General features: G+C 62.7%; 1 protein-coding gene across 2 annotated transcripts; it reads left to right on the top strand.

The window, feature by feature from the left end:
• Positions 1-7,773: 7,773 nt before the first annotated feature.
• On the top strand, positions 7,774-20,955 carry LAD1 (ladinin 1). 2 transcript variants are annotated; one of them, XM_067729874.1, is made up of 10 exons: positions 7,774-7,903; positions 14,698-14,835; positions 15,946-16,750; positions 17,200-17,304; positions 18,077-18,120; positions 19,198-19,270; positions 19,358-19,495; positions 19,751-19,837; positions 20,105-20,176; positions 20,464-20,955. In XM_067729874.1, the coding sequence occupies exons 1-10, from the start codon at positions 7,866-7,868 to the stop codon at positions 20,467-20,469; spliced, it is 1,506 nt and encodes a 501-aa protein (XP_067585975.1). In that variant the 5' UTR covers positions 7,774-7,865; the 3' UTR covers positions 20,470-20,955. The 2 variants fall into 2 exon arrangements, with proteins under 2 accessions (XP_067585975.1, XP_067585974.1); XM_067729873.1 differs by lacking the exon at positions 7,774-7,903 and adding an exon at positions 9,490-9,800 and having other exon boundaries at positions 20,108-20,176.
• Positions 20,956-21,163: the final 208 nt, after the last annotated feature.

Below are 21,163 nucleotides of genomic sequence, written 5' to 3'. Positions count from 1 at the left end.
AAGAAAACAGCTCCTAGAAACACGGAAACTCTCAGGCGCAGACACACCCAGACACACACACACACACCCAGACACACACACACACACACACACACACACACGCAGCTGGAGAGCCCGGCGGGGCTGGGCCAGGCACAGAGCCTGGCTTGGGTCTCACGCCTGGCAGCCACACACACGCCCCCTTCCCTGACGCACAGGTCACTGCGGCCGGCCTGAGTCTGTAGCGTGGCCTCCCCCCTCTGCTTCCTCTCAGCCCTGGGAGATCCTGGCCCCGAGTTGCAAAGGCAGTGCTCGGTTCCGCCCCCCAACTATTGACCTGGGGCCCAGCACGCTGGGGCCCCCACCCTGCCCTGCAAAGCCAGGCCTGACTCAGAGCAAACGCCTGGCGCAGAGAGCCCGTGGGAGGAGGGCCCTCTGGGAAAGGGCCCCTGCCCCACCCAACGCCCTCCGGGAGGATGTCCAGTCCGTTCTGCTTCCTGGCAGGGCCAGACCTAGCCTACCCCCGTGCAACGGAGCCCTGAGTGGTGACGGCCAGGGGGCTCTGTCACAGGGCTCCTTGGGGTGGCAGTGGGCGGGGCTGGCTTAGTTGTGGCCACAGCAGGGCCTGGGCGGGAGGCGTGGTCTCTGGAGAGAGAGAACCACGATTCCACCCGGTCCCCACTCACCACGCAGGGACCCAGCCTGGACACGAGCAGGGCAGAGCCTGGAGCTGGGCCCCACTGAAGACCAGCGGCCGCAGCACTCACTCCACTCTAGGCACTGCTCTCTGCACCTGAATTAGCTCATCTAACCTTCACGACACCCCATGAGAGAGGGACCACAACCACTCCCATTTCACAGATGGGAACAGTGAGGCACAGAGAGGTTAACACCTTTCCATGGTCACACGGTTAGTGAAAGAGGGGCCAGGACTGAACTCAGCTGGTCTGTTAGAGCCCGGACTCTTAGTCACGACTTAATAACATGCCTTACCAGAATCACATCATTACGTTCTCACCAAAACCTAAGGGGTACCTGTTATCTCAGATTCATTGACACATGAGGAGACGGAGGTTAGGAGAGTTGAAGTCACTCACCACGAGTCAAGGGCTGTGACAGCTGCAGGATGGGGACAGGGACCTGGGTCAACCTGCCTTGGCGGTCACCCTTTTCTGGGATCAGACTTGCCTCAACAGAGCCCGACCTGTAACTTTCCAGAAGGGATGTGGCCGGGGACCAAGGGCAATGCATAAGCACCTTGGAGTTCGCCTGTCCCCAGAGAGGAGAAAACGTTCAAATGAGATGCAAATGCACCCAAATGGACAAAGGGGCCGACTTTCTCCAACAGCAGGGACACGGACCTATAGCAGCCGCTGGAGGGGGAGCTCCTGCCTCCTGGAAGGAACGACCAGGGCAGAACGCCACCTGCTACACCCCTGCCTGCCCCAGAGCCTGAGGAGGCCGGCCGCCCCCCAGGTCTCTATATCCACGGGGCAGGAGGCCGAGCCCACTGTCTGTCTGGGGCCCACCTCGCAGCAGGATGGTCAGGGCAGGCCCAGGCTCAGGGCTGCAGGGACTGGAGTGTCCCGCCAAGGAGGGAGCCCGTTAAACATTAGCCCCAATGGCCCCCCACGAAGTGAGTCAGGCTCCCCGCAGGGCTCCCGGCTGGCCAGGTTTGTTCCAGGTGGGTGACCAAGCTGCCGAAGCCTGGGACAGGCCGCTGGGGCCAGTGCGGACGGCAGCCGCCTTCCTGACCCCAGCAGGGCTCCCTCCTCAGCAGCCCGAAAGCCGGCCAGCGGGCCCTCCGCTGGAGGTGGGTGACGGGCACTCTATCCCGAGACACACTCCTAAGCGGGTCCCTGAGGCTACCGCTGAGCAGCGCAGCCCCCATCTGCCCATGGGCCTGGTGCACGGGGCTGTAGCCGGCTTCTGGAGGCCCAGAGAGGGAGACTGAATTGCTCAAGGTCACAGCCCTAACCAGGGGTACAGAAGAGGGCCCTGGACTCCCTGCAGGTGGACAGAGCTCTGGTCTCCCGGCCAGAGGCAGTGGGCCGGGGGCCTGAGCGGGTGGCCCACCTCTGGCCCCGGGTCAGCACCCACCTGGCTCCACCGGTTGACACGGGCTGGGTGAGCCCCACCCTCGGCTCTGGGCTCAGGAGAGAAGTATGGCCACACCTAAATGCCAGGGCAGGTTTTCCAATCCGGGAGCCCCGGGGAGGAGCGTGTGTGTGTGTGTGCGTGCGCGTATGCACTTGTGGCCGTCCCTCGGAAGGGGTGAGTCTGGTGTGTGTGCCCGTGAGGGTGGTGGCTTGCTTGCCCCTGAGTGCCATGGATGCCCACATGGCCCTCGTTTTAGAATTTTCCAGATGCAATTCCCCTGATTGGATCTCTGTGACCCAACTTTCTACTCCACTGCCCGCTGAGGAAACCGGGCTACTGCAGTGAAGTTTCCATAAAGCTACGTGCATTCAGTGAAAAGGGTTCTCCTTTTCTCAAGTATGCTTGCCTTAATTCTATTATTTTAGTATCAAGAAACCCTGTACTTACGGGGTGGGAGCACAGGAAGTGGTAATTGTTGTCTTCTAATTTCTTCAAAAAACAAAATGGTGGGGCTTCCCTGGTGGCGCAGTGGTTGAGAGTCCGCCTGCCGATGCAGGGGACACAGGTTCATGCCCTGGTCCGGGAGGATCCCACATGCCGCGGAGCGGCTAGGCCCGTGAGCCATGGCCGCTGAGCCTGCGCGTCCGGAGCCTGTGCTCCGCAACGGGAGAGGCCACAGCGGTGAGAGGCCTGCATACCGCAAACAAACAAACAAACAAAAAACCCACAAAATGGTGGCAACACGATTTGTGTATTTATATTTTAAAAAGTATTATTAGTTGGTGAAACCCAAAGCCAGGGAACTACTGCCCTGGATTCTTTAGGGTGTGGGTCTTACCTCCCAGTCACAGTCAGGCTGTGACTTCCAACCCCGCTGGCCTGGGGCCGGGGATCCCCTGGTCTCCACTCTGGCCTCTTTGGGGGAAAAGAAGCTGCCTTATGTCCTGTGTAGACAGGGGTTGGGGGCCGGGGAGTCCAGAGCCCAATGTCTTCCTTGGGAGGGGAAGAGAGAGGGGGCTTCCTCCTCCCACTGGCTGGGGAGTCAAAAACTCCCCTCCTGGACCAGGGGATTCCCAGGGTGATAAGCCCTGCCTTCCTGGATTCTCCCCAGGGGAAGTGGCCAGCACAGGCTCACAGTTACTAACATATGCACACAATTATACGGTGAACACCTCTGTGTGAACCACTCATTTTAAGAACTAGGGAACTGCGATTCAGTATCTTGTAATTATCTATAACAGAAAATAATCTGAAAATAAGGAAGTAAATAATTATATAAATATATATGTATAGCTGAATCACTTTGCTGTACACCTGAAACTAACACGATATTGTAAATTAACTATACTTCGATTAAAACAAAAGAACTAGGTTATTGCAAATGCTTTTGAAGCCCCTGCACACCCCTCTCCAACCATGACACTTCCCCTCCAGAGCGCTGAGCCTACGCTCTAGAGCCCGCAAGCCACAACTACTGAGCCCACGTGCCACAACTACTGAAGCCCGTGCGCCTAGAGCCCGTGCTCTGCAACAAGAGAAGCCACCGCAATGAGAAGCCCGCGCACTGCAACGAAGAGTAGCCCCCGCTCGCCGCAACTAGAGAAAGCCTGTGTGCAGCAACGAAGACCCAACACAGCCATAAATAAATTAATTAAAAAAAATTGCTTAGCACTCCTCCACTTGCGAATAGACTTGAGACAGTAGGTGTGGTTGCAGTTGGAGAGGATCCTGGGGCGGCGCTCGCTGGGGCTGGCTTTCTCGTAGGCCACCTCCATGCAGATCCCACACACCATGTCCTTGCTGCGCTGCACGGCAGACGAGAGCTCCATGTCCTCATGGGCCTCGAAATGCATGCTTCTGCTTTGGAGTTCATTAGAGGTGAAGGTTGCAAAATTCACCCCTGTGAAAGAACGAAGTGATGAAATACCACCATTTACTCACCTTTTCCCTGTGAATAGGCCTCTGGGTGGTTTCCGGAGTTTTGCTTCTATAACCAGTGCTACCGGGGATGTTCTGAGCTCCTGCTTGGTGCCCGTGGTCAAGGTGCCGGGCCGTCAGCACTTGCTGGTTTCCAAGTACACTCCCGCAGCAATCTACCATCAGCGTGACCCAGATCCTGGAGAAGAAGGGTCCTAGACGCTGAGAGGCTCCGACCCAGCCTCCCAGGTAACACAGAGGGGATCCCGGGCTGTCTGGGGTTTCCTGTTCTCCTTCCCAAAGCAAGTTAGTGCAATTCTGTAAACCTACCACGCCAAGCGCTAGTGTAGACACGGGGGCGAATGAAACACTCCTGCTCTCCCCAAGACGCTCGGGGCGTTGAAACACGGGCACGGGCACCCTGAGCACCACCCCTGCCCTTGTGATTGTCCCTTTCTCCCGCCCGCCCTGCACAAGCCCTCGGGTGCTGTGGAAAACGCAGGCCAGGCTGTCCTGAGCCCCGCCCCAACGTCCAGCCATGTGCTGGACAGCTCCCCGGGCTGCCCTTGGGGCCCTCACATTCCCGTGGCTCAGGCCAGGGCTGCTGCTGACCACCTCACAGGGTGCAGACAGCCCCACGCCAAGAGCTCTCAGGCCCCAGGGGTCAGTACTGAGGCTGAGGCCCCTCGGGCTGAGGTCACCGGCCCCTCAAGGTAGCAAGTGGGCCTCACCTGGCCTTCTCCCCTCCACCCAGCAGCCAGCCCCATGACCACTCGGCCTTCCAGACCTCCGGCCAACCCCTCCTCCCCCTCCTCTGTGCTCCCGTCGCGGAGCACAGGCTCCGGACGCGCAGGCTCAGCGGCCATGGCTCACGGGCCCAGCCGCTCCGCGGCATGTGGGATCTTCCCGGACCGGGGCACGAACCCGCGTCCCCTGCCTCGGCAGGCGGACTCTCAGCCACTGCGCCACCAGGGAAGCCCAAGTCCTTCTTTTTTTTATGGACGTAAAAGTGGTCCCCTCGGTGGTGGTCTCCCCCTGAAGCCTGGTCAGTGTTGCTTTCAAAGTCTCGGGGGCCTTCCCACTCAGAGGCCATTTGCCTTGTCATTTTCAGCTATTGGGCAGGGTCATGGCCAAGTCCTAAGCTCAGGGCAGCATGAGGACCCCTTTCCTGGTGCCGTGACGGGCACACGGTGCTTCGGGCGCATGAGCCCTCTCCTTGCGGAACCACCTTCCACTCGAGACCCCACATCTCCACTCACGCCCCATCCTGTAGCGGGTCCCTCGCCCCATTCTCTGATGAGTGAATTCCACTCAACGTTCAAGCCCAACCCAGATGTTCCCTCCCCTTGCAGGCACCCCCAGTCCCTCCACTAGAATTAATCTCTCCTGATGACAGTTTCAATTTTCATCACAGCCTGTCTTGAACACGGCTTGTATGTAAGGACGCTTAGGAGTACCTGTGTGTACCTATGCTTATGCACACGTGTGTGTACCTATGCTTATGCACACGTGTGTGTATGCTTATGCACACGTGTGTGTACGCACGATTAGGAGCACATGTGGCTGTGCACCAGCACGTGTGTGCCTCCACTGCCAAACTGGGACTGTCTTGGGGTCAGGATCTGAGTCCCCACCATCTTGGTGTCATTGAAAGCCAGCGCTGTTTGCTGATTGTAGCAGGTGGAATTATGTTCCCGCCCAAAAAGAAAGGTCAGTCCCTAAGCCCTGGTAGCTGTGAATGTGACCTCACTGGGAAATCGGGTCTTTGCAGATGTGATCAAATTTAAATGTGGTCGTATTGGATCAGGGTGGGGCTGTAATGCGAGGACTGATGTCTTGATAAGAAGAGGGAACTTTGGACGCGGGCACAGAGACACCGGGACAGTTCCCTGGGACTCTGAAGGCAGACATGGAGTCACGTGGCGGCAGGCCCAGGGTTGCCACCAGCAGCAGCAGGACGACAGATGCAAAGAAAGGTCCTGCCCTAGAGCCTCTGGAGGGAGCACGGCTCTGCTGACAGACTTCTATACAATGCCTGCCCTCAAGGAACTTTTGGGGCACTAACACGCACATAATTCACTTTTCCTTACTTCTGGAGTTGTCTACGCACCAATCTTCTGTGTCTTTGGGTTTTGTGTCCATAGACAGGGTGCTGGAGTTTGGGCTTTTAGAGACACCGCTGACTCTCTGCTGGTTTCATGAAGTGTCCCTGGAAAGGCCAGGCTTCAAATGACTGGGGTCGTTTGTCCTTCTCTGTTGAGATGTCACCACTGACAAACCATGGGAAGGACATTCTCTAGGTCCCCAGGGGTCAGCAGGCTCCCCAGGAAGTGCTGGGCCCCAAATCCCAGCATCCAGGGACCTGGGTTCTCACTAGCCCCTCTTCCTCTTTCCCTGGAAGAGCCAGTGGCCCAGGGCCTGCCTTGGCCTCTGCAGGGGTCTTGTCAGCTCTCCCGCTGCTCACCCCAGGATCACCGGCACGCAACCACGGACTCGTGTGATCCCCACAACCTGGGCAAAGTATCATTCTACACACATGAGGAAACAGGAGATTTGCCCCACATCACATGTTTCATACATGTCAGAGCTCAAAGCCCCATCTCCAGGCTCCCAGTCCAGCTCTCATTCCTTGAACCTCACTCCTCACCTCCTTTGGCCAAGAAGGAAGGCTCCCTGGAGGAGGGGGCATTTGGGGACGGAGATGCCTTAGCAGGCCAGCTGTGTGTGTGTGTCCCAGCTTCTGCTTAGCGGCTGGCTTGCCCTTTACTGGGAGATCTCAGAGCTGGAGGGTATTGTAGAGACCACCAGCTCTGGATCAGTGCCACGGGGAGGCCAGGCTGGTCAGCGAGACCCAGCAGGGCAGACGCTGTCAGTTCCGCCTCCCTCTTCTCCTGCTGGTGCCTGGGGCTGCAACAGTTCTGATGCGTCGGGAAGATAAGACTCCACAACTTGGGGACTGACCATCCCTGGTCTCCCTGAGGCCGGCTCCCGGGCGGGCAGGGCAGCGCGAGTGGCACCGGTAGCCGGATGCGCACTTAAAGGGAGCCAGGTGGTGCCTCACTTGCTCCAAAACTCCACTGCTAGTTCCCTGTCCACTGCTCCCTTCCGGGGAAAGCCGAGCTTCCCCCGCCTGGTTCCACACCCAGCCCCCTCCAGCCCAAAGTCCAGACCAGCCTGCGAGGAGACGCCTCCGACGTCTTGGCTTTTTCAGAGCCGGAGGCACTCCAGGGTGTGCAGAATGGAACCCAGGCTCTCCTTTCGGGAGGGGTGGGCTTTGCCCCGGGCGTGCCTGCAGTTTTGCGCGCGGCGCAGAGGAAGCGCGCCCCGCGCTCTCCCGGGGTCTCGGAGCGGCGGGCCGGAGCTTAGAGTCGGGAGGGCTCTCCAGACTTCAGACGCGCGCCGGCTCCCACCTACCCGCCCGCCTCCCGTCTGGGATTCTCGGGGCCGAGCCGGTTGGCGGGCGGAGAGCGGGTCCGTCCCCGGGACCCGGCCCCGGGCCGCGGCACTTGTGGGAGGGAGCGGCCGGGCGGGCTGGTCGGACAGGTCCCGAGCAGGAAGTCCCCACCCCCGCCCCGCCCCGCCCCGCGCGGCCCGGGCTCTCGTCCACCCGTCCGTCCGTCGGAGCATACGTGCGGCAGCCCGTCCTGGGCGCGCGGCCGGGTGGCCGGGGCGGGGACCGGGGCGGCTCCTTCTGCGACGCGCCTACCCACAGGCCAATCCGGGGCAGCAGGCGGCGCGCGGCTGCGCGGGACGCAGGCCGGGGGGATAAGAGGCCAGGTGAGCCTACCTGCGCCGGCGGCGGGCGGGTTGCGCGCGGGGCGGCGCCGAGCGGACACGAAGCACGCGGCGGGAGCCCGGGCTCCGGCGACATGTCAGTCAGCAGGAAGAACTGGGCCAAGCTGTCCAGGTGAGCCCGGGGGCCTGGCCGCCCCTGGGGGCCACAGAGTCGGGGCCACACCTGGCAGCTCGCAGGTGTTCCGTCTGCCCCACCGCCTCTTTCCTCCCCTTGGGAGCTGAGGCACAAGCAGGGTGCCTGGGGTGGGCTGTCGGCCCCTAGAGGCCGGTTCGGGGCACTGGGGAGGCGTTCTGGAGTTATGGCCCAGCCTCATTTCCCGAGAAGCCCCCTGACGGCCCGCGTTTCTCTGTAGAGAGTTTGAGGGGCCCCGCCCGGGGAGGAGGAGGGGGCGCCGCGCCAGGAGCAGGGCAGCACCACCGGGGAGCGTTGGTGAACAGCACCGGGGCGGGGGGGGGGGGGGGGGGGGAGACAGATGCCCTCCCACTGATGAGGCTCGCGTTCCGAGTGTGGCATTTCGGGGTGGGGTCTGGGCTGGGTGACCTCACCACAGCTTCTGCCCCCCTCTGGGCTTCAGCCTTTATTTGTGAGCTTATCCTCCCCAGGGCCTGGGCACTGGGTGTCGTATCCCTGCCTGCGGGACATCTGTCAGGGTCAGAGAAGCCTGGGGGCGTGTCCAGAAGGCAGCCCCCCTCATGTGGTTGGTGACCCCTGAACCCCTTGGGGCCACCCTGCACCTCCCTCCAGAGGTGCTTCCATGAGCATCTTCACCTGCGACCCCCCCCCCCCCCCGCACTGCCCCCTCAGGAGACAGGCCCACGTAGTAGATGGGAGCCCGGAAGGTTCTAGCGGGTAGAAGCCGACCGCTTTCAGGTGGGCGTGTGGGTGGAGGCCCAGGCTGCCTTTACAGGCACGGAGCTGCCCCCCCAGGCCTTCCCCAGCAAGGCCTCTGGCCTCCCCACCCCCTTCCCAAGGGCTCCAGAGCTTCTCCAGGGCCGCGGGCCTCCCAGACCCTCAGACCTCACTGCTCTGAAGCACAGTTGCCCGGTCACCCCGCTGCAGAGGGGCCCGCGGGGTCTAGAGAGGGGAAGGATACGCCCCAAGAAAGGAGGAGCTCGGTGCCCTAGACAGGGGCCCGGCCGCCTCAGAGGCTGGACACACCCAGGGAGGGTCTGTACTGTGGGTGGAGCTGGGGGTCAAGGTCTCGGACTCTGCGTGTGGGTCACGGTGCCGGCGTTGACTTGGGAGCGTCTCTGCTTCCAGGCGGGGCCTGTCTGTTGGGGTGTGTAGTGTGGACACGTCTGGGTGGATGGTAAGTTCTGACATTGCCGAGTTTGGGCCTTGGGAGTCCGAGTCCATTTGGATGTCCATTGAAGACCACAGCGCAGGGCATTGGGCTAAAAACACAAAGCAGGGCTTCCCTGGTGGCGCAGTGGTTGAGAGTCCACCTGCCGATGCAGGGGACACGGGTTCGTGCCCCGGTCCGGGAAGATCCCACATGCCGCAGAGCGGCTGGGCCCGTGAGCCATGGCCGCTGAGCCTGCGCGTCCGGAGCCTGTGCTCCGCGACGGGAGAGGCCACAACGGTGAGAGACCCGTGTACCGCAAAAAAAAAAACAAAAAAAAAACCAAACACAAAGCAGACATGGCTGAGTCAGGAGCCCCCGGTCTGCTGGGATGTGTGTGACTTTGTGTCTGAGACATGCCCGGATGTGTGTCAGGGTGTGCGCCAGGTGGCAGTGGGGCGCTGGAACTTTTAAAGTGCGAGCAGGGTCTGGTCTTAGCTGGTCCCCTGCTCAGGTGGCCCCAGTCTCCCGTGGCTGCAGGGGGTGGCGATCGCTAGGCAGCGGGAAGCCCCGGGGACCAGCCCTGGCCCTGCCCCCTGGCCCTCCCCAGCCCTGTGGGCAGACACAGCTGTGGCCAACGCTTGCCCCTGAGGCAGCTGGAGCCGAGGACCCTCCCGCCCTACTGCTCCCTGGCGAACAAGCCTCAGCTGGCAGGAGGGAAGGGCCGTGAGTCACTGTCAACGGAGGCTCCCGGGCCGTCCCGGGGTCGGGTTTGGGGGGGCGCTGAGCAGGGTGCGAGGACCGTGGCCCCAGACGGGGCCCAGGTGGGCAGCTGAGGGCCAGCCTGCCGCCTGTCCTTGGTGAGTAGAAATTCAGACGCTCTAGCCCTGGGGCGGGGCAGTGGTGAGCTGCCTGGCCGGGTGCCCTGGTCAGCAGCCTTGCCCTCTCCTCCCTGGGCTGGCCTGGTGAGGGTGAGGCTGGGCGGGCTCGTCGGCGGGGGCCCAGGGGTGGGTCTGGAGCAGCGGGGGGGGGGGGGGGGGGCGGGATTAATCATCTCCCTGCCTGGGTCTTGAGCAGCCCTGCCACCTCCCGAGCTGCTCAGTTCTCCCTGACACCTCTCCCTAGACCAGCAGGGCTAGAAGGGACCTCATGGACCACCCGGCGTGGCCCCTTGTCACGTGGAAGGCCTGTCCCCCCTCAGAGGCTGCAGACTGGCCCAAGGTCACGCAGCTAATCAGAACTGCGTCTCTCAGCCCGGTGCCAGGCCTGAGCTCCCTTTTCTCCTTCCAAGTTCCGCAAATCCTTGCTCTTTGAGCCCCAGGCTTCCACAGAATGCTCTGGGGCAGCCTTCACACCCTTCCCCTGCTTTAACCAGGGCAGCTGAGCCTCGGTCTGTCGTATAATGGGTTCCTATGTGCGATTCAATTGGGGAAAGAAGGGTCCTCCTGGTAAAGCTGCCAGCACTTACACCCCTGCACTCAGCTGCTGCTGACTGCGAGGATAGAGCTCAGGAAGCGTGGCCCTTGGGAGGGAGCAGAGCCAGCTCTGGCCTGAGCAGCAGGGCAGAAGGTCTTCCAGAACTAGTTAAGGGAGAAGGAGGTCCCTTGCCCTAAGAATGGAGCCGGTGAGGTCCGGAGTAGGGCGGCTAGCAGTCCTACCTGGAGGCAAAGAGAGGGATGTGTGTCCCCAGAGGAGGGCCAGGAGGTGGAGGAAAGGGCTGTTGAGAGGGAGCTGGTGGCGGGACGGCCGCCCAGGGCTGCGGCATCAGCTGGTGATAGTGGCTGGGACTGCCCGGGGTGCGGGACCTACACGGTCCACCCTGGCCTGGCCCTGGCGCCCGAGAGGGCGACGTGTTGGCGGCTGGGTTTCCCCAACCCTGCTTCCCCAGGCTGCGCCACGAGCTCAGGCCTGTGCTGGGCTGGAGGGTCCCACGCTTTCCGAGGCCGTCCCGGACCCCTTGCTCCCCCTGCCTCTTCAGCTGCTGGGCTCCCGGGAAGGTGGCAGGACATCCTTCCCGGCCTTTAGCCGTGTGCCTAAGAGGCTGGCCTATGTTGGAAGCTTCGTTCCTTCTTTTACTGGCTGGCCCGTCCTGGGAACGTTATTGACCCCCATGGCCTCAGAGTCCTCACCTGCAGAATGGGGGTGACCCGCCCGTCCCTCAGGGCTGCCGGGGGCCTCTTATCAGAGGTATCTGGGAGCCGCTGGGAGCAGCGCCCAGCGTTGTGTGAGCACATGTCAGAGCCCGCGCTCCTGCCCTTATTTATTGATCGGTTAGTCACTGTAGTCAACAGGTACTTGTGTGCTCCTGAGTGAAGCCCTTCGTTGCTGCTTGTTTGTTCCTGGGGCTCCCGTGGAGCCGCCCAGAAGCCTGGCCTTCACCCCTCCTGCCCTCTCCTCCCCATTTTCTCCTCTTTAGAGGAGGAGCTCTTTGCTTGGTGGAGACAGCGTTTCTCCCGGGGTGGGGGTGAGGGGTGACCACGTCCCCTGGGTGAGCGGCGGGGTCTTGGGGCAAAGCTGGGGGTCACTCGAGGACGGGCCCCGAGACCCTCAGGGCGAGGACCAGCCTGGGGTGAGTCACTTCCCGAGACCAGGCTCTGACGGATCACACACCGCCTTGTCCCAGGTCCCACAAACACACAGGTGGCTCCCCTGAGGGCTGAGCGGCCTGTGCTCGGGCCCAAGGCATCCTGGGGGCTCCAGCCCAGATGCGCCTGTCGGGGGAGGTGCCCCCGCTCGGTGGGCCGGCCTCCCTCGGGGCGGCGGGGTCCCTCAGCTTTGCAGGGCACGGCTGGCCCCACACTGTGCACTCGGTTCGGTGGGTCCAGAGGAAAGCGAGCTGAAGTGGACCTTTCTCCTCTGGACCCGGGCAGCGAGGAAGGGGTGGGGCATTGGGGCCTGGCCAGAAGGAACCGTGGGTTCCCGTGGAGTGAGTGAGTGAATGAATGAATGAATGATCATGGAGGCCCTGGGGAATCTGGTTTAAACCCCGTGGTCAAGGCCGTGGGTCCTAGATTGGAGCCCTGCCCCATCCCCACGCAGGTGGAGTACAGACCTGAGGAGCGGGAGGAGCTGAGGTTTTCACCAAGAGCTACCCTGACACCAGACTTGGGCGGTTCTGGAAGGTTGCCTGGGGCGATGGGCGGATTGCCGTTCGGGGGTGCCTAGGATTTGCTCCCCCTTTGCGCTCTTGCTTATCGAGGCGGAGATCTGGCGGACCCCGCCCACCCAGGGGGGAGGAACGCCCTGCCCTCCGAGGTTGACACTTGCACTCGGTTCCACATTTGGTGGCGCCTGTGCGTTCCGCGTGCCGTGGTGGATGCGCCCCGTCCGGTGGTCTTTTCTCTCCCTGCAGGGCAGCTTCTTCACACTTTCTTTTCAAACCTTTCGTACCCTCTCGCTCTGCCTCATTTGCCCATCTTGAAAAAGAAAACATGACTTAAGATCTGTGTGTTTACTGTACGTAAATGACACCTCAATTAAGACAGCAATCTTGGCGTCCACGTCCTCCTCCAGCTACCGTCTCATCTTGGTGTCTTTTCTTCTCGTTAAACCTTCTCAGCAGAGTTGCCGGCCGTCACCAGCTCCTCTTTCTCGGGTCCCCTTCTCCCCTTACTTGTCCAGTCGGGTTCTTTCTAAGGGTCCGGAAGCCTCTGTGCTCAACACTGCCTCCTGGTGGTCTTGCCCTTCCAGCGGTGTGGACAGGGCTGGCTCCTCTCCAGCTCAGCTCCTCCCGGGTTTCCTCCCGCGGACATCTCGCCAAACCCCTTCCTCCCTAATGGTCCCCAGCCTTCTAAGAGCAGGTACCAGGAACTGCTCAGGCCAGAAAATCTAGTTTTCCTTGATTTTTCTCATTTCCTCGCCCCTCATCCCCATCCAGCCCATCAGCAAACCCAGTTGGCTCTGTCTTCAAAATGTGCCCCGAATCCATCACTTTTCCCATCTCACGGTCACCACCCCAGGTAACATCACCGTAGCTTGCGCCCTGGCAAGGCCCCCAACCCCCCCACCCCCAGCCCAGTCCCTCTCCTTTGCCTTCTGCAGTCCTGTCACCATACAGCAGCTGGAGAGGTTTAAAATAGTGACCATAATAAGTCTTACCATGTCCCCCTCGGTGTGAAACTATCCAGTGTCTCCCCACACCCTGGAATAAACCCATGCTCTCCCCTGTCCCTTCTGCCCTGGCTCCCGGCCCCTGAGCACAGCCATCCGGCCAAGGCCTGTGCTGTGCTACCCCCTCACCCCGGAACGCTGCCACCAGACCCAGCCCCTCTGGTCCTTGGGGCCCTCTCCGCTCCAGGCGCCTTCTCTCGTCCTCCGTCTCTTCCTGATGTTTTGTTCACGGGCGGGCTCCTTGCTCCCTGTCTGACTCCCCCACCTGGCACGCGCCCCAAAGGGCAGAACCCCGTCGGGCTCCTTCCCGGTCCCTGGAACCTGCCTGCCTGTAGACAGTGCTCAAAACCTGTGAGTTTAGTGACGATCAGATCAGCAGATGTGATGCTGGACTTGGAATAAAAGATCAGCGCCGTCGTGTGGGTGCTCCTCTTGGGGAGGAACACGGAGGCAAGGAAGGGACTTGCCTGCGGGCAGGAGGGCCAAGCAGAGGCCCTTCTGACCGGTGCCCCAGACATCACTGGGGGGCCACTCCCAGCCCTCACGGCCTAAGCTTCTCCTGCGGCTCTGGGTGAAGCACGGCCTCCCTGCCCTGCAAGCCCCCACCTCTGACCACCAGGCTTGCTCGTCCCTCCCCTCTGCCTGGGCCTCGGGTTTCTCCCGGCCCTGGCCTGTCCCCCTTCCTGAGATCCAGCCCACGTTCAGGCTCTGCTGGGGCCTCTGCTGACGCTGCGGCCCCAGTAACCCTTCCCTCCCTGCGCAGAGCTGGGGGGCTACTGGTGGACACACTTGTCTTTCTCAGTATTTGGCAGGTGTCTCCAAGGCAGGGGCCCTGCCCTGGTCTGTGAAGCCGCAGTTTCCGACGGGGCGCTGGCCCAGCACAGTTCCTTTGGGATATTTGCTCTTTGGTTGGGATGGAGGGTGGGGATGGGTTGGGGGGAGGTAGGTGGATAAGGATGACGGGTGGGCAGGGCGGTGGAGGTGATGGGGGAGGGCTGTTTGCAGGGACAGGAGGTTGGGTGGCTGCGTGATTGACGGCGGGGGTGGCTGGCTGGTAAGCCCTGTGATGCAGGAACCAAAAGCAGGGTGTGGCCCCTGCCCCCGGCACCCGAGAGCTGGTTCTCGGGAGCCAAAGAGGCTGCCGGGGCTCCTGGGAGGTGAAGGGAGTGCTGCCGGGCCCTCCCCGGCTGTAACCGGTCTCAGTGGGGAGTCTCCCCCTCTGGAGAGCCGAGAAGTCCCACAGGGAGCTGTGTAGCTGAGGTCGTTTCTCTGCGATTGTCCACTGAGGGATGTCATCTAAGTCCCCGGACCAGAGAGAGAGGGCAGCTTGTCAGGTTCACCCACCTCCTTCAGGCAGAGCTGCACCTGCCCTCCCACATCCCTGGGCGCCGCAGAGGAGGGGCCCCCATCCACCTCGGGGGTCCAGGGTGGAGTCCAGCCCAGCGCCCCCTGGGGGTGTCGCTGCGTAGGCTGGGGTGGCGGGCCATGTGGGCTGACCCCTGTCCCCCCCTAGCCTGGCCAGGCAGTGGACCCTGGAGGACGAAGAGGAACAGGAGAGGGAACGGCGGCGGCGACACCGGAGCCTGAGCTCCACCACGGACGACCAGGTGGCCCAGCCGGCCCAGGACGGAGACGCGGCGGCCCCAGAGAGGTGCGGGGGTGGGGAGGCGGTGTCCCGGTCCCGGATGACGGGCGGGAACCAGGCTGGACTTCCGTGGGTCCTACCCTCACCAGGACAGCCAGTGAGACCAGTGTTCATGAGATGCGCAGCCTTTGCTGGACGTTTTGTGAGCGTAGCTCAGTCCTTCCAGGCTCCCGAGAGGGAGGGTCCTGACCCGTCTCACAGGTGGAGAAGCTGATCAGAGAGCACACGGGTTGTCCAACTGGAGAGCGGGGGCCACGGGTGTCGTCCACATCTGTCGGGCCCCGGGGCCAACTCTCTGCGTTCAAGCCGGCTGCCTCCCTCTAACCCGGACCCTCCGTGGTCCGCCTCTGACCGCAGGAGCGCGGGGGCCGGTCTGGCCACCAGATCTGAGGGTCGAGAGGGGAAGGCGGAGAAGGGCCTTGTTCACCGGATGCTCCTGTCTGTCAGGACGGCGCCCGCTCCTGCCATGAGTCTCCTCTCGCCTCCGAACAAGCCCAGTCTGCAGGCTGGGAAACAGGCTCAGACAGTGAACTAACCTGCTAACCTGCTCCAAGTCGCACGGCGAGCAGGTGGTGGGGACGGAAGAGGCTCCTTTGCTGGAGGCTGAGGGCCCTTGTTCCCCTGGGTCCCCCAGAGGAGGGACCACAAGGTGTGCGTCCTGAGCTACACGCAGTGGCTGACAGGGGCTGGGAGGCACGTCAGAGGCCTGGGTTCTACTCCCAGCTCCACCGCCCATTAGCTGTGTGACCTGTGGCAGCTCCCTGGCTGTCTCTGGTCCTGATCTAAGCCGCAAGGGGCGGGGCCTGGCACAGATGAGGTGTTTGTTGAGTGGGGCTGAGCATGGAATGGTCGCACCTTTCAGGGGTTTATGCATTTCTTTGAAAAGCATCATGTGCTTTGTTCAAAGGATACCTCAGAAGCCCGATGCGTAAAGCAGATAAAAGGGTTCCTGATTTAAGCGATGGTGGTTCCGGCGGGGCCCTCGGCCTTCCTTCCTCGCACCTCCCACGTGGCCCCAGAGGCATCTTCACTGGGTCGGAGGGCACCCCAGTGTCTCTCCCACCTCTGCCGGCCTCTGACTCTGTCTCCCGCCCCATCTCCCATCTTTCAACTCAGACTGCCGAGCGTGGAGGAAACGGAGGTCTCCCCCCAACCACCCCTAGACTCCAGCGGTGAGGACGTGTGGGCCGTCCTCAGGGCACGGCAGGAGCGGAGGCAGAGGCAGCGGGAGGCGGAGGTCGCACAGGCCCCCGTCCGGGAGCAGCTGGACACAGAGGAGGAGGATGGCGCGGGCACTGGGCAGGCGGGGCAGCTGCCCCCAGCGCCCGAGAAGGAGATGGGGCTGCTGCTTCGCCGGAGACTGAGCCGGGAGCGGCAGAGCTCCTGGGTCCGGGAGGAGGAGAGCTTGGTGGGCAGGGAGCCGGGATGCAGCAGGAAGGGGGACTCAGAGAAGCCCTCTGCCCCAGAGAAGACATTAGCGCCCGAAAAGAGCCTGGACTCCAAGGAAGTCTCCACCTCCGGGAAGACTGCCAGCCCTGAGAAAGTGTCTGTGTCCCAGAAGATTGCAGTGTTGGAGAAAAGAACCATCTCGGGAAAGACGTTGGTTCTGGAAGAAACAAGTGTCTTGGAGAAGCTGCCCTCCCCAGGGAAGATGTCGGACTCAGAAAAGAGACTGACGTCTGAGAAAGCAGCAGTCTTTGAGAAGACCCCGGCCCCTGAGATGCGGCGGGCCCCAGCGAGGGCGGCGGCCCCAGGGCAGCCCCGGGCCCAGGAGCGGCCAGCCTCTGCGCAGAGCCCGTCCACCCCCAAGGGGCAGGGGAGGGCCGGCCCCAAGCAGGAGCCCCCGCCCTCGGCGGGGCTGCGGGGGCAGGGGGCAGAGCGTCCGGCTGGGACTTGTCACCTCCCACCCATCACTCTCCAGGTTGGCAGTGCCCCTGCCCTCCCGCCCCCCGCCCTCCGCCCTCCCTTCTAGTCCTGTCCTCCCGCCTCTAGGCCGGCCTCGGCAGTTCCCTCTCCCTACCTGCTCCACCACGGTCAGGATAGCGGACCCGGGGGCGGGGGCGTCAGCTGTGCACCGGGGAGCACCTGGTACCCCGTGCCGCATCCTCAGCCAGGGCCCAGACTGCAGGCCCTCGTGGACCCGTGGGAAGCCTCAGATCCTTCTAGAAGTCCCCCTGAAAGCCCTGCCTCGTGGCCTGGCCCCGGGACTGGGTCCGCCCTCCCCACAGCAGAGGGGCAGGAGGCACGGGACTGTCTTGCTACCTGCTTCCCCCTGCAGCTCCTGGGATGGGCCAGGCCAGTGGTGCCCCGTGGCAGCTCGGGATTGGGGTGCCCTGGCCTTCCGTGTGATACTCCCTCTTCTCCATCCAGTTGAAAATCCCCAGCAAGGAGGACGAGGCGGACACACCCTCGCCCACCCAGGCCACCTACAGCAGCTCCCTGAAGCGCTCCAGCCCCAGGACCATCTCCTTTCGGGTGAGGCCCGGGTCCCTTTGTCTCCTGTCCGCTGGAGGGCATGCCGAGGAAAGCAGCCCCCGTTACGGCCCAGGGCCCTGGGTTAGACACCAGGGACGTTGTAGCAGACACAGGGCTTTTGGGTGCCCAACGGTGGCCGAGAGCAGATGCGGTTGAATCAAGTGAAGCACCGGTTAATGGCTGGAGGCGGGTGTGGACGAGACCCAGCAGCCCCAGGTGGTGGGTACAGCTAGCCTGCAGGAGGGCGGCGCAGGTGGACTGCGGGGAGAGCCCCTCCTCCGGGAGGGCAGGTGGGGGGAGCCATGGGCTGTCCCGGTGCCTGCCGCCCTGCCTTGCCCCAGGAGTACAGATCACGTGGACCGGGGCTGGTCCTGTCGCTTTACGGCAGAATTTACTCCTGGTTTCTGTTGACTGAGTCACTCACTCACTTTTTGACGGTCCGCGCGCTGTGCCAGGCCCTGGGGAGAGGCGGGAGACCTGCTGCCGGCCGGTGCCTGTCCCTGCCCTGCCCTACGGGGCTCGGGGTGGTGGGGACGCAGGCAGGAAGCAGGTGGTTGCAGCTGCCCCAAGAAGATCTGGGGGCGTCAAGGAGGGGCTGCTGACCCGGCCTGGTGGGTGGGGCCGTGTCCCAGACCCTTTAATGGGGGTTGGACTGGGGGTTGAACGGAGATGAGGGGGAGGCCCCAGGAGGGGGATGTGTTCTGACAGCTGAGCCCTCCCTTGAGGAGGCCGAGGCTGACCCCACTCGTGGGCACCTTCCTTCTCGTTTCAGATGAGCCCCCGGAGAGACCACTCAGAGGCAGCCTTAACCCGCAGGTCAGGGGCCCGGAAGCTCTGTCCTCTCCCATCTGCTCCGTCCTGCTTGTGCTGCAGGGTTAGCAGGAGGGACTGAGGCCCGAGATGTGGCGCAAGGGAAGGGATGGGGGGAGCTGCTTGGAGGAGGCGGGGCTTGGGCGGGGCTGTCCCGAGGCACAGGGGTGTGGAGGGAGACTGACCAGTGCAGGAACGGGATGAAGCCGCTTCAGCAGGCGGGGCGCCCGGGACTCTGCAAGCTTGACGAGCGATTCCACCTCCCCCCTACCCCTGCCTCCGCCCACAGCGTCCATGCAAGCAGCTGGAGGACTGTGTGTTTTTCTAAACAACAACAACAACCACAAATGGGGTCTGAAGAGTAGCTGTGCTCATGCGTTGGGAGTTTCATGCTCATGCATTGCATCCGTCTGCCCCCAGACTATCTCTAGGGCAGCAGTGCTGGGCGAGGACTGGGAGTGGGGATGGGTGCTGGGGTACAAGGTGGATGAGACATGCTGCTGCCCTCGAGCAGCTCACATCAGACATGAAATGTGCAAGAGCCCCACAGCACGGAGGTGCCGGGACGGGCATGGGAATGGACGGCTGGAGCCCCTCATGGCTGCGGGAGCTCGGCCCTCAGAGAGCTGGGGACTCTGTCCCAGAGCGATTGGCATCTGAAAGGACTTGAACTAGAGGGAGATTTCCCAGCAGGAGGAAGCTTTGAATCGAGGGGACAGCATGAGGAAAGGCATGGAGTATGACCCACACGGTGTCCGGTTGGCCGGCTCCTCGGCGTGGTGTCAGGAGGGCAGGCACCGCCGGGTCATGAGTCTCGTCCGCTCGTCCGGTGGCCTGAGGACAGGTTGGGGTTGGTCGGGGGTGGGGCAGCCTGGTGGCCGGTGTCCTGCTGAATGGATTGTTTCTAGGGAGGACAGGGGAGTCCCCAGAGTCTGTAGATCGTCACTTTGGCCGAGTCATCATGGTCTCGCTCGGCGACTGAGGCCACATGCCGAAGCGCTGGGGGTGTGGGCGCAGGCCTGGTCTCCCTTGGGGCGGGGGGGTCTCACCTGGCTCGTCTTGTCCTACCTTTCCGTCCCACAGCAGCAGCATGAAGATCCCAGCCAGCTCCTTCACACTGGGCCAGAAGCTGGAGAGATACCACACGGCTGTACAGGTGGGTGGGGCCGGGCGCCTGCCCTGCGTGGTGGGCGTGGTCAGCGCCCATCCTCAAGGGTCAACGGCTTGTGCTCTCTGCTTTCAGAGCTCGGAGTCAGTCAGGTCTCCGGGCCCCTCCCGCGCCGAGTTCTTGGTGGCTCCCGTGGACGTCGCCAGCAAGCGCCGCCTCTTTGAGAAGGAGCTGGTGGGTCAGGGCCGGGGAGGAGCAGCCTCCAGCCGGAAGGTGAGTGGCTCAGGTGTCTGCAAATCCCGGCCCCTGGTCTGGGCAGTGCCACAGCTCTGCGTCTTCGTGCGTCAGTTTGGGAGAACCTGCCGCTGACTTGAGTTCCCTGCCACTCGTGAGCCCCCGTCCCCCTGGCTGTGCGCACAGCCCCAGTGAGGGGGGGGCGGGCCCGGCGCCCTGGGCTGGATGGGTGTGGGCAAGGTACAGGCCCCTGGAGATGCCCACCCGACCCCGACACGGAAGCTGTCTTTTCAGGAGAACTTGCGGCTCTCGGGGGTTGTGACATCGAGGCTCAACCTGTGGATCAGCAAGACTCAGGAGTCAGGAGATGGGGACCCGCAGGTACCTCCTGAGGCCTCACCACGGGACCTTTCCTGGCAGAATGACCTGCCAGAGCGGGGGCAGCCCCAAAAGTAGTGGACGTATTCTGGGCGTGGGAACGGGGTTGGATAAGCCTGCGGGCTGGAAGGCAGAGAGGAGGAGGAGGGTCTGGGGTCCTCCCTTGGGAGGGGGAGGGGTCTGGGGTCCTCCCTCGGGAGGGGGAGGGGTCTGGGGACCCCTGTGCCGTAAGCCTGAGCCTCTGGTCTCCACCCTGATGCCTGCAACGAGGAGGAGCAGAAAGAGTCAGCAGCCGCCAGGAGGATCCAGTGGAGGAAGAAAGTGGACTCCCTGGATGCCAAGGTGAGGGCAGGGGTGGCCGCCCTGCGGAGACGCCACATGCCCAGCGCCACTCACACCGACTGGCCTGTGTTTGCACAGCCCCGTTCTCAGCCTGGGTTGTCCCAACCTGGGGAACGCTGGCTGCACCCTCCGCTGGCTTCGCTTCCCCACAGCTGTGCAAGCCCCTACCCCCCTCAACCAGCAGATCTGGGGCCTCTGGCCCAGTGTGGGCACGGGGCTTGGGGAAAGGGGTCCTTCCTGTCCAGCCCTAGGAACCCGTCTTGTGCTAATAGCCCTTTGCCCTGTAGGTGTGAGAAGCCTTGTCTCATCACCCCGCTCCCTTTCTGCCTTGGACCTGGGACCAGGAACGTCGGGGGCACTCCGCCAGCTCCTTCTCTGCCCAGCCTCTGGGGCAGGTGTGCCTGGCCCCTTGTCCTGCTGTGGGCACAGCGGATCCTGGGCCCCAGCGCCGGCCTAGGCACAGCACGACTCTCGTCCGCACCTCAGGCCTCGGCGTCCTGTCCAGAGACGGCTTTTCCTGCTGGCCCTTTCCAGGGACAGGGGCACCGTCCTGCAAGAAGCCCCGGGTCCCTGCCTGGTCCGAGCCCAGCAGGTGTCTCCGTGTACCTCTCAGAGGCTGGTCCATCCACTTTGGCCAGGCTGGAAGCATCGCACTGTCTTCCTGGGCCCCGTCCCCTGCTTTGTTCTCCCTCACATCCCCACCTGGTGCTCTGGCCAAGCCATCGTGTGCTCCCCTCCCGCTGTTCTCAGGAAAGAGGTGATAAACTCATTCACCCTCAGGTGTGAGTGACTGATAATACTTTAAAAACGCTTCCTTCCCGGAGGCTTTGCTGTTAATGGGGACCGTCCGCAGTGTGCGGGGAGGGCTGTTTTGGCGTGCAGCGGGGAGGCGTTGCCCTCATCACTTGTCCTCACGTCTAAGGGGGTTGCTACCCAGTTGTCTAGCATGGTGACTTGAGGGGGGCAGAGCTGCCGCAAACAGTGCCA

This window comes from Pseudorca crassidens, chromosome 2 (genome assembly GCF_039906515.1).
Source record: "Pseudorca crassidens isolate mPseCra1 chromosome 2, mPseCra1.hap1, whole genome shotgun sequence".
NCBI lineage: Eukaryota > Metazoa > Chordata > Mammalia > Artiodactyla > Delphinidae > Pseudorca > Pseudorca crassidens.
Note: the sequence above shows the minus strand (reverse complement) of the source record. Positions and strands in the feature narration are given on the sequence as shown.

What these genes read in the sequence shown, in the direction of transcription:
- LAD1 (XM_067729873.1), top strand. Translation starts at nt 9,499, where the DNA reads ATGTGTGTCAGGGTGTGCGCCAGGTGGCAGTGGGGCGCTGGAACTTTT. An exon ending in TCCCACCCATCACTCTCCAG is followed by an intron (nt 16,751 to 17,199) that starts GTTGGCAGTGCC and finishes TTCTCCATCCAG; the next exon opens with TTGAAAATCCCCAGCAAGGA. An exon ending in CCAGGACCATCTCCTTTCGG is followed by an intron (nt 17,305 to 18,076) that starts GTGAGGCCCGGG and finishes TTCTCGTTTCAG; the next exon opens with ATGAGCCCCCGGAGAGACCA.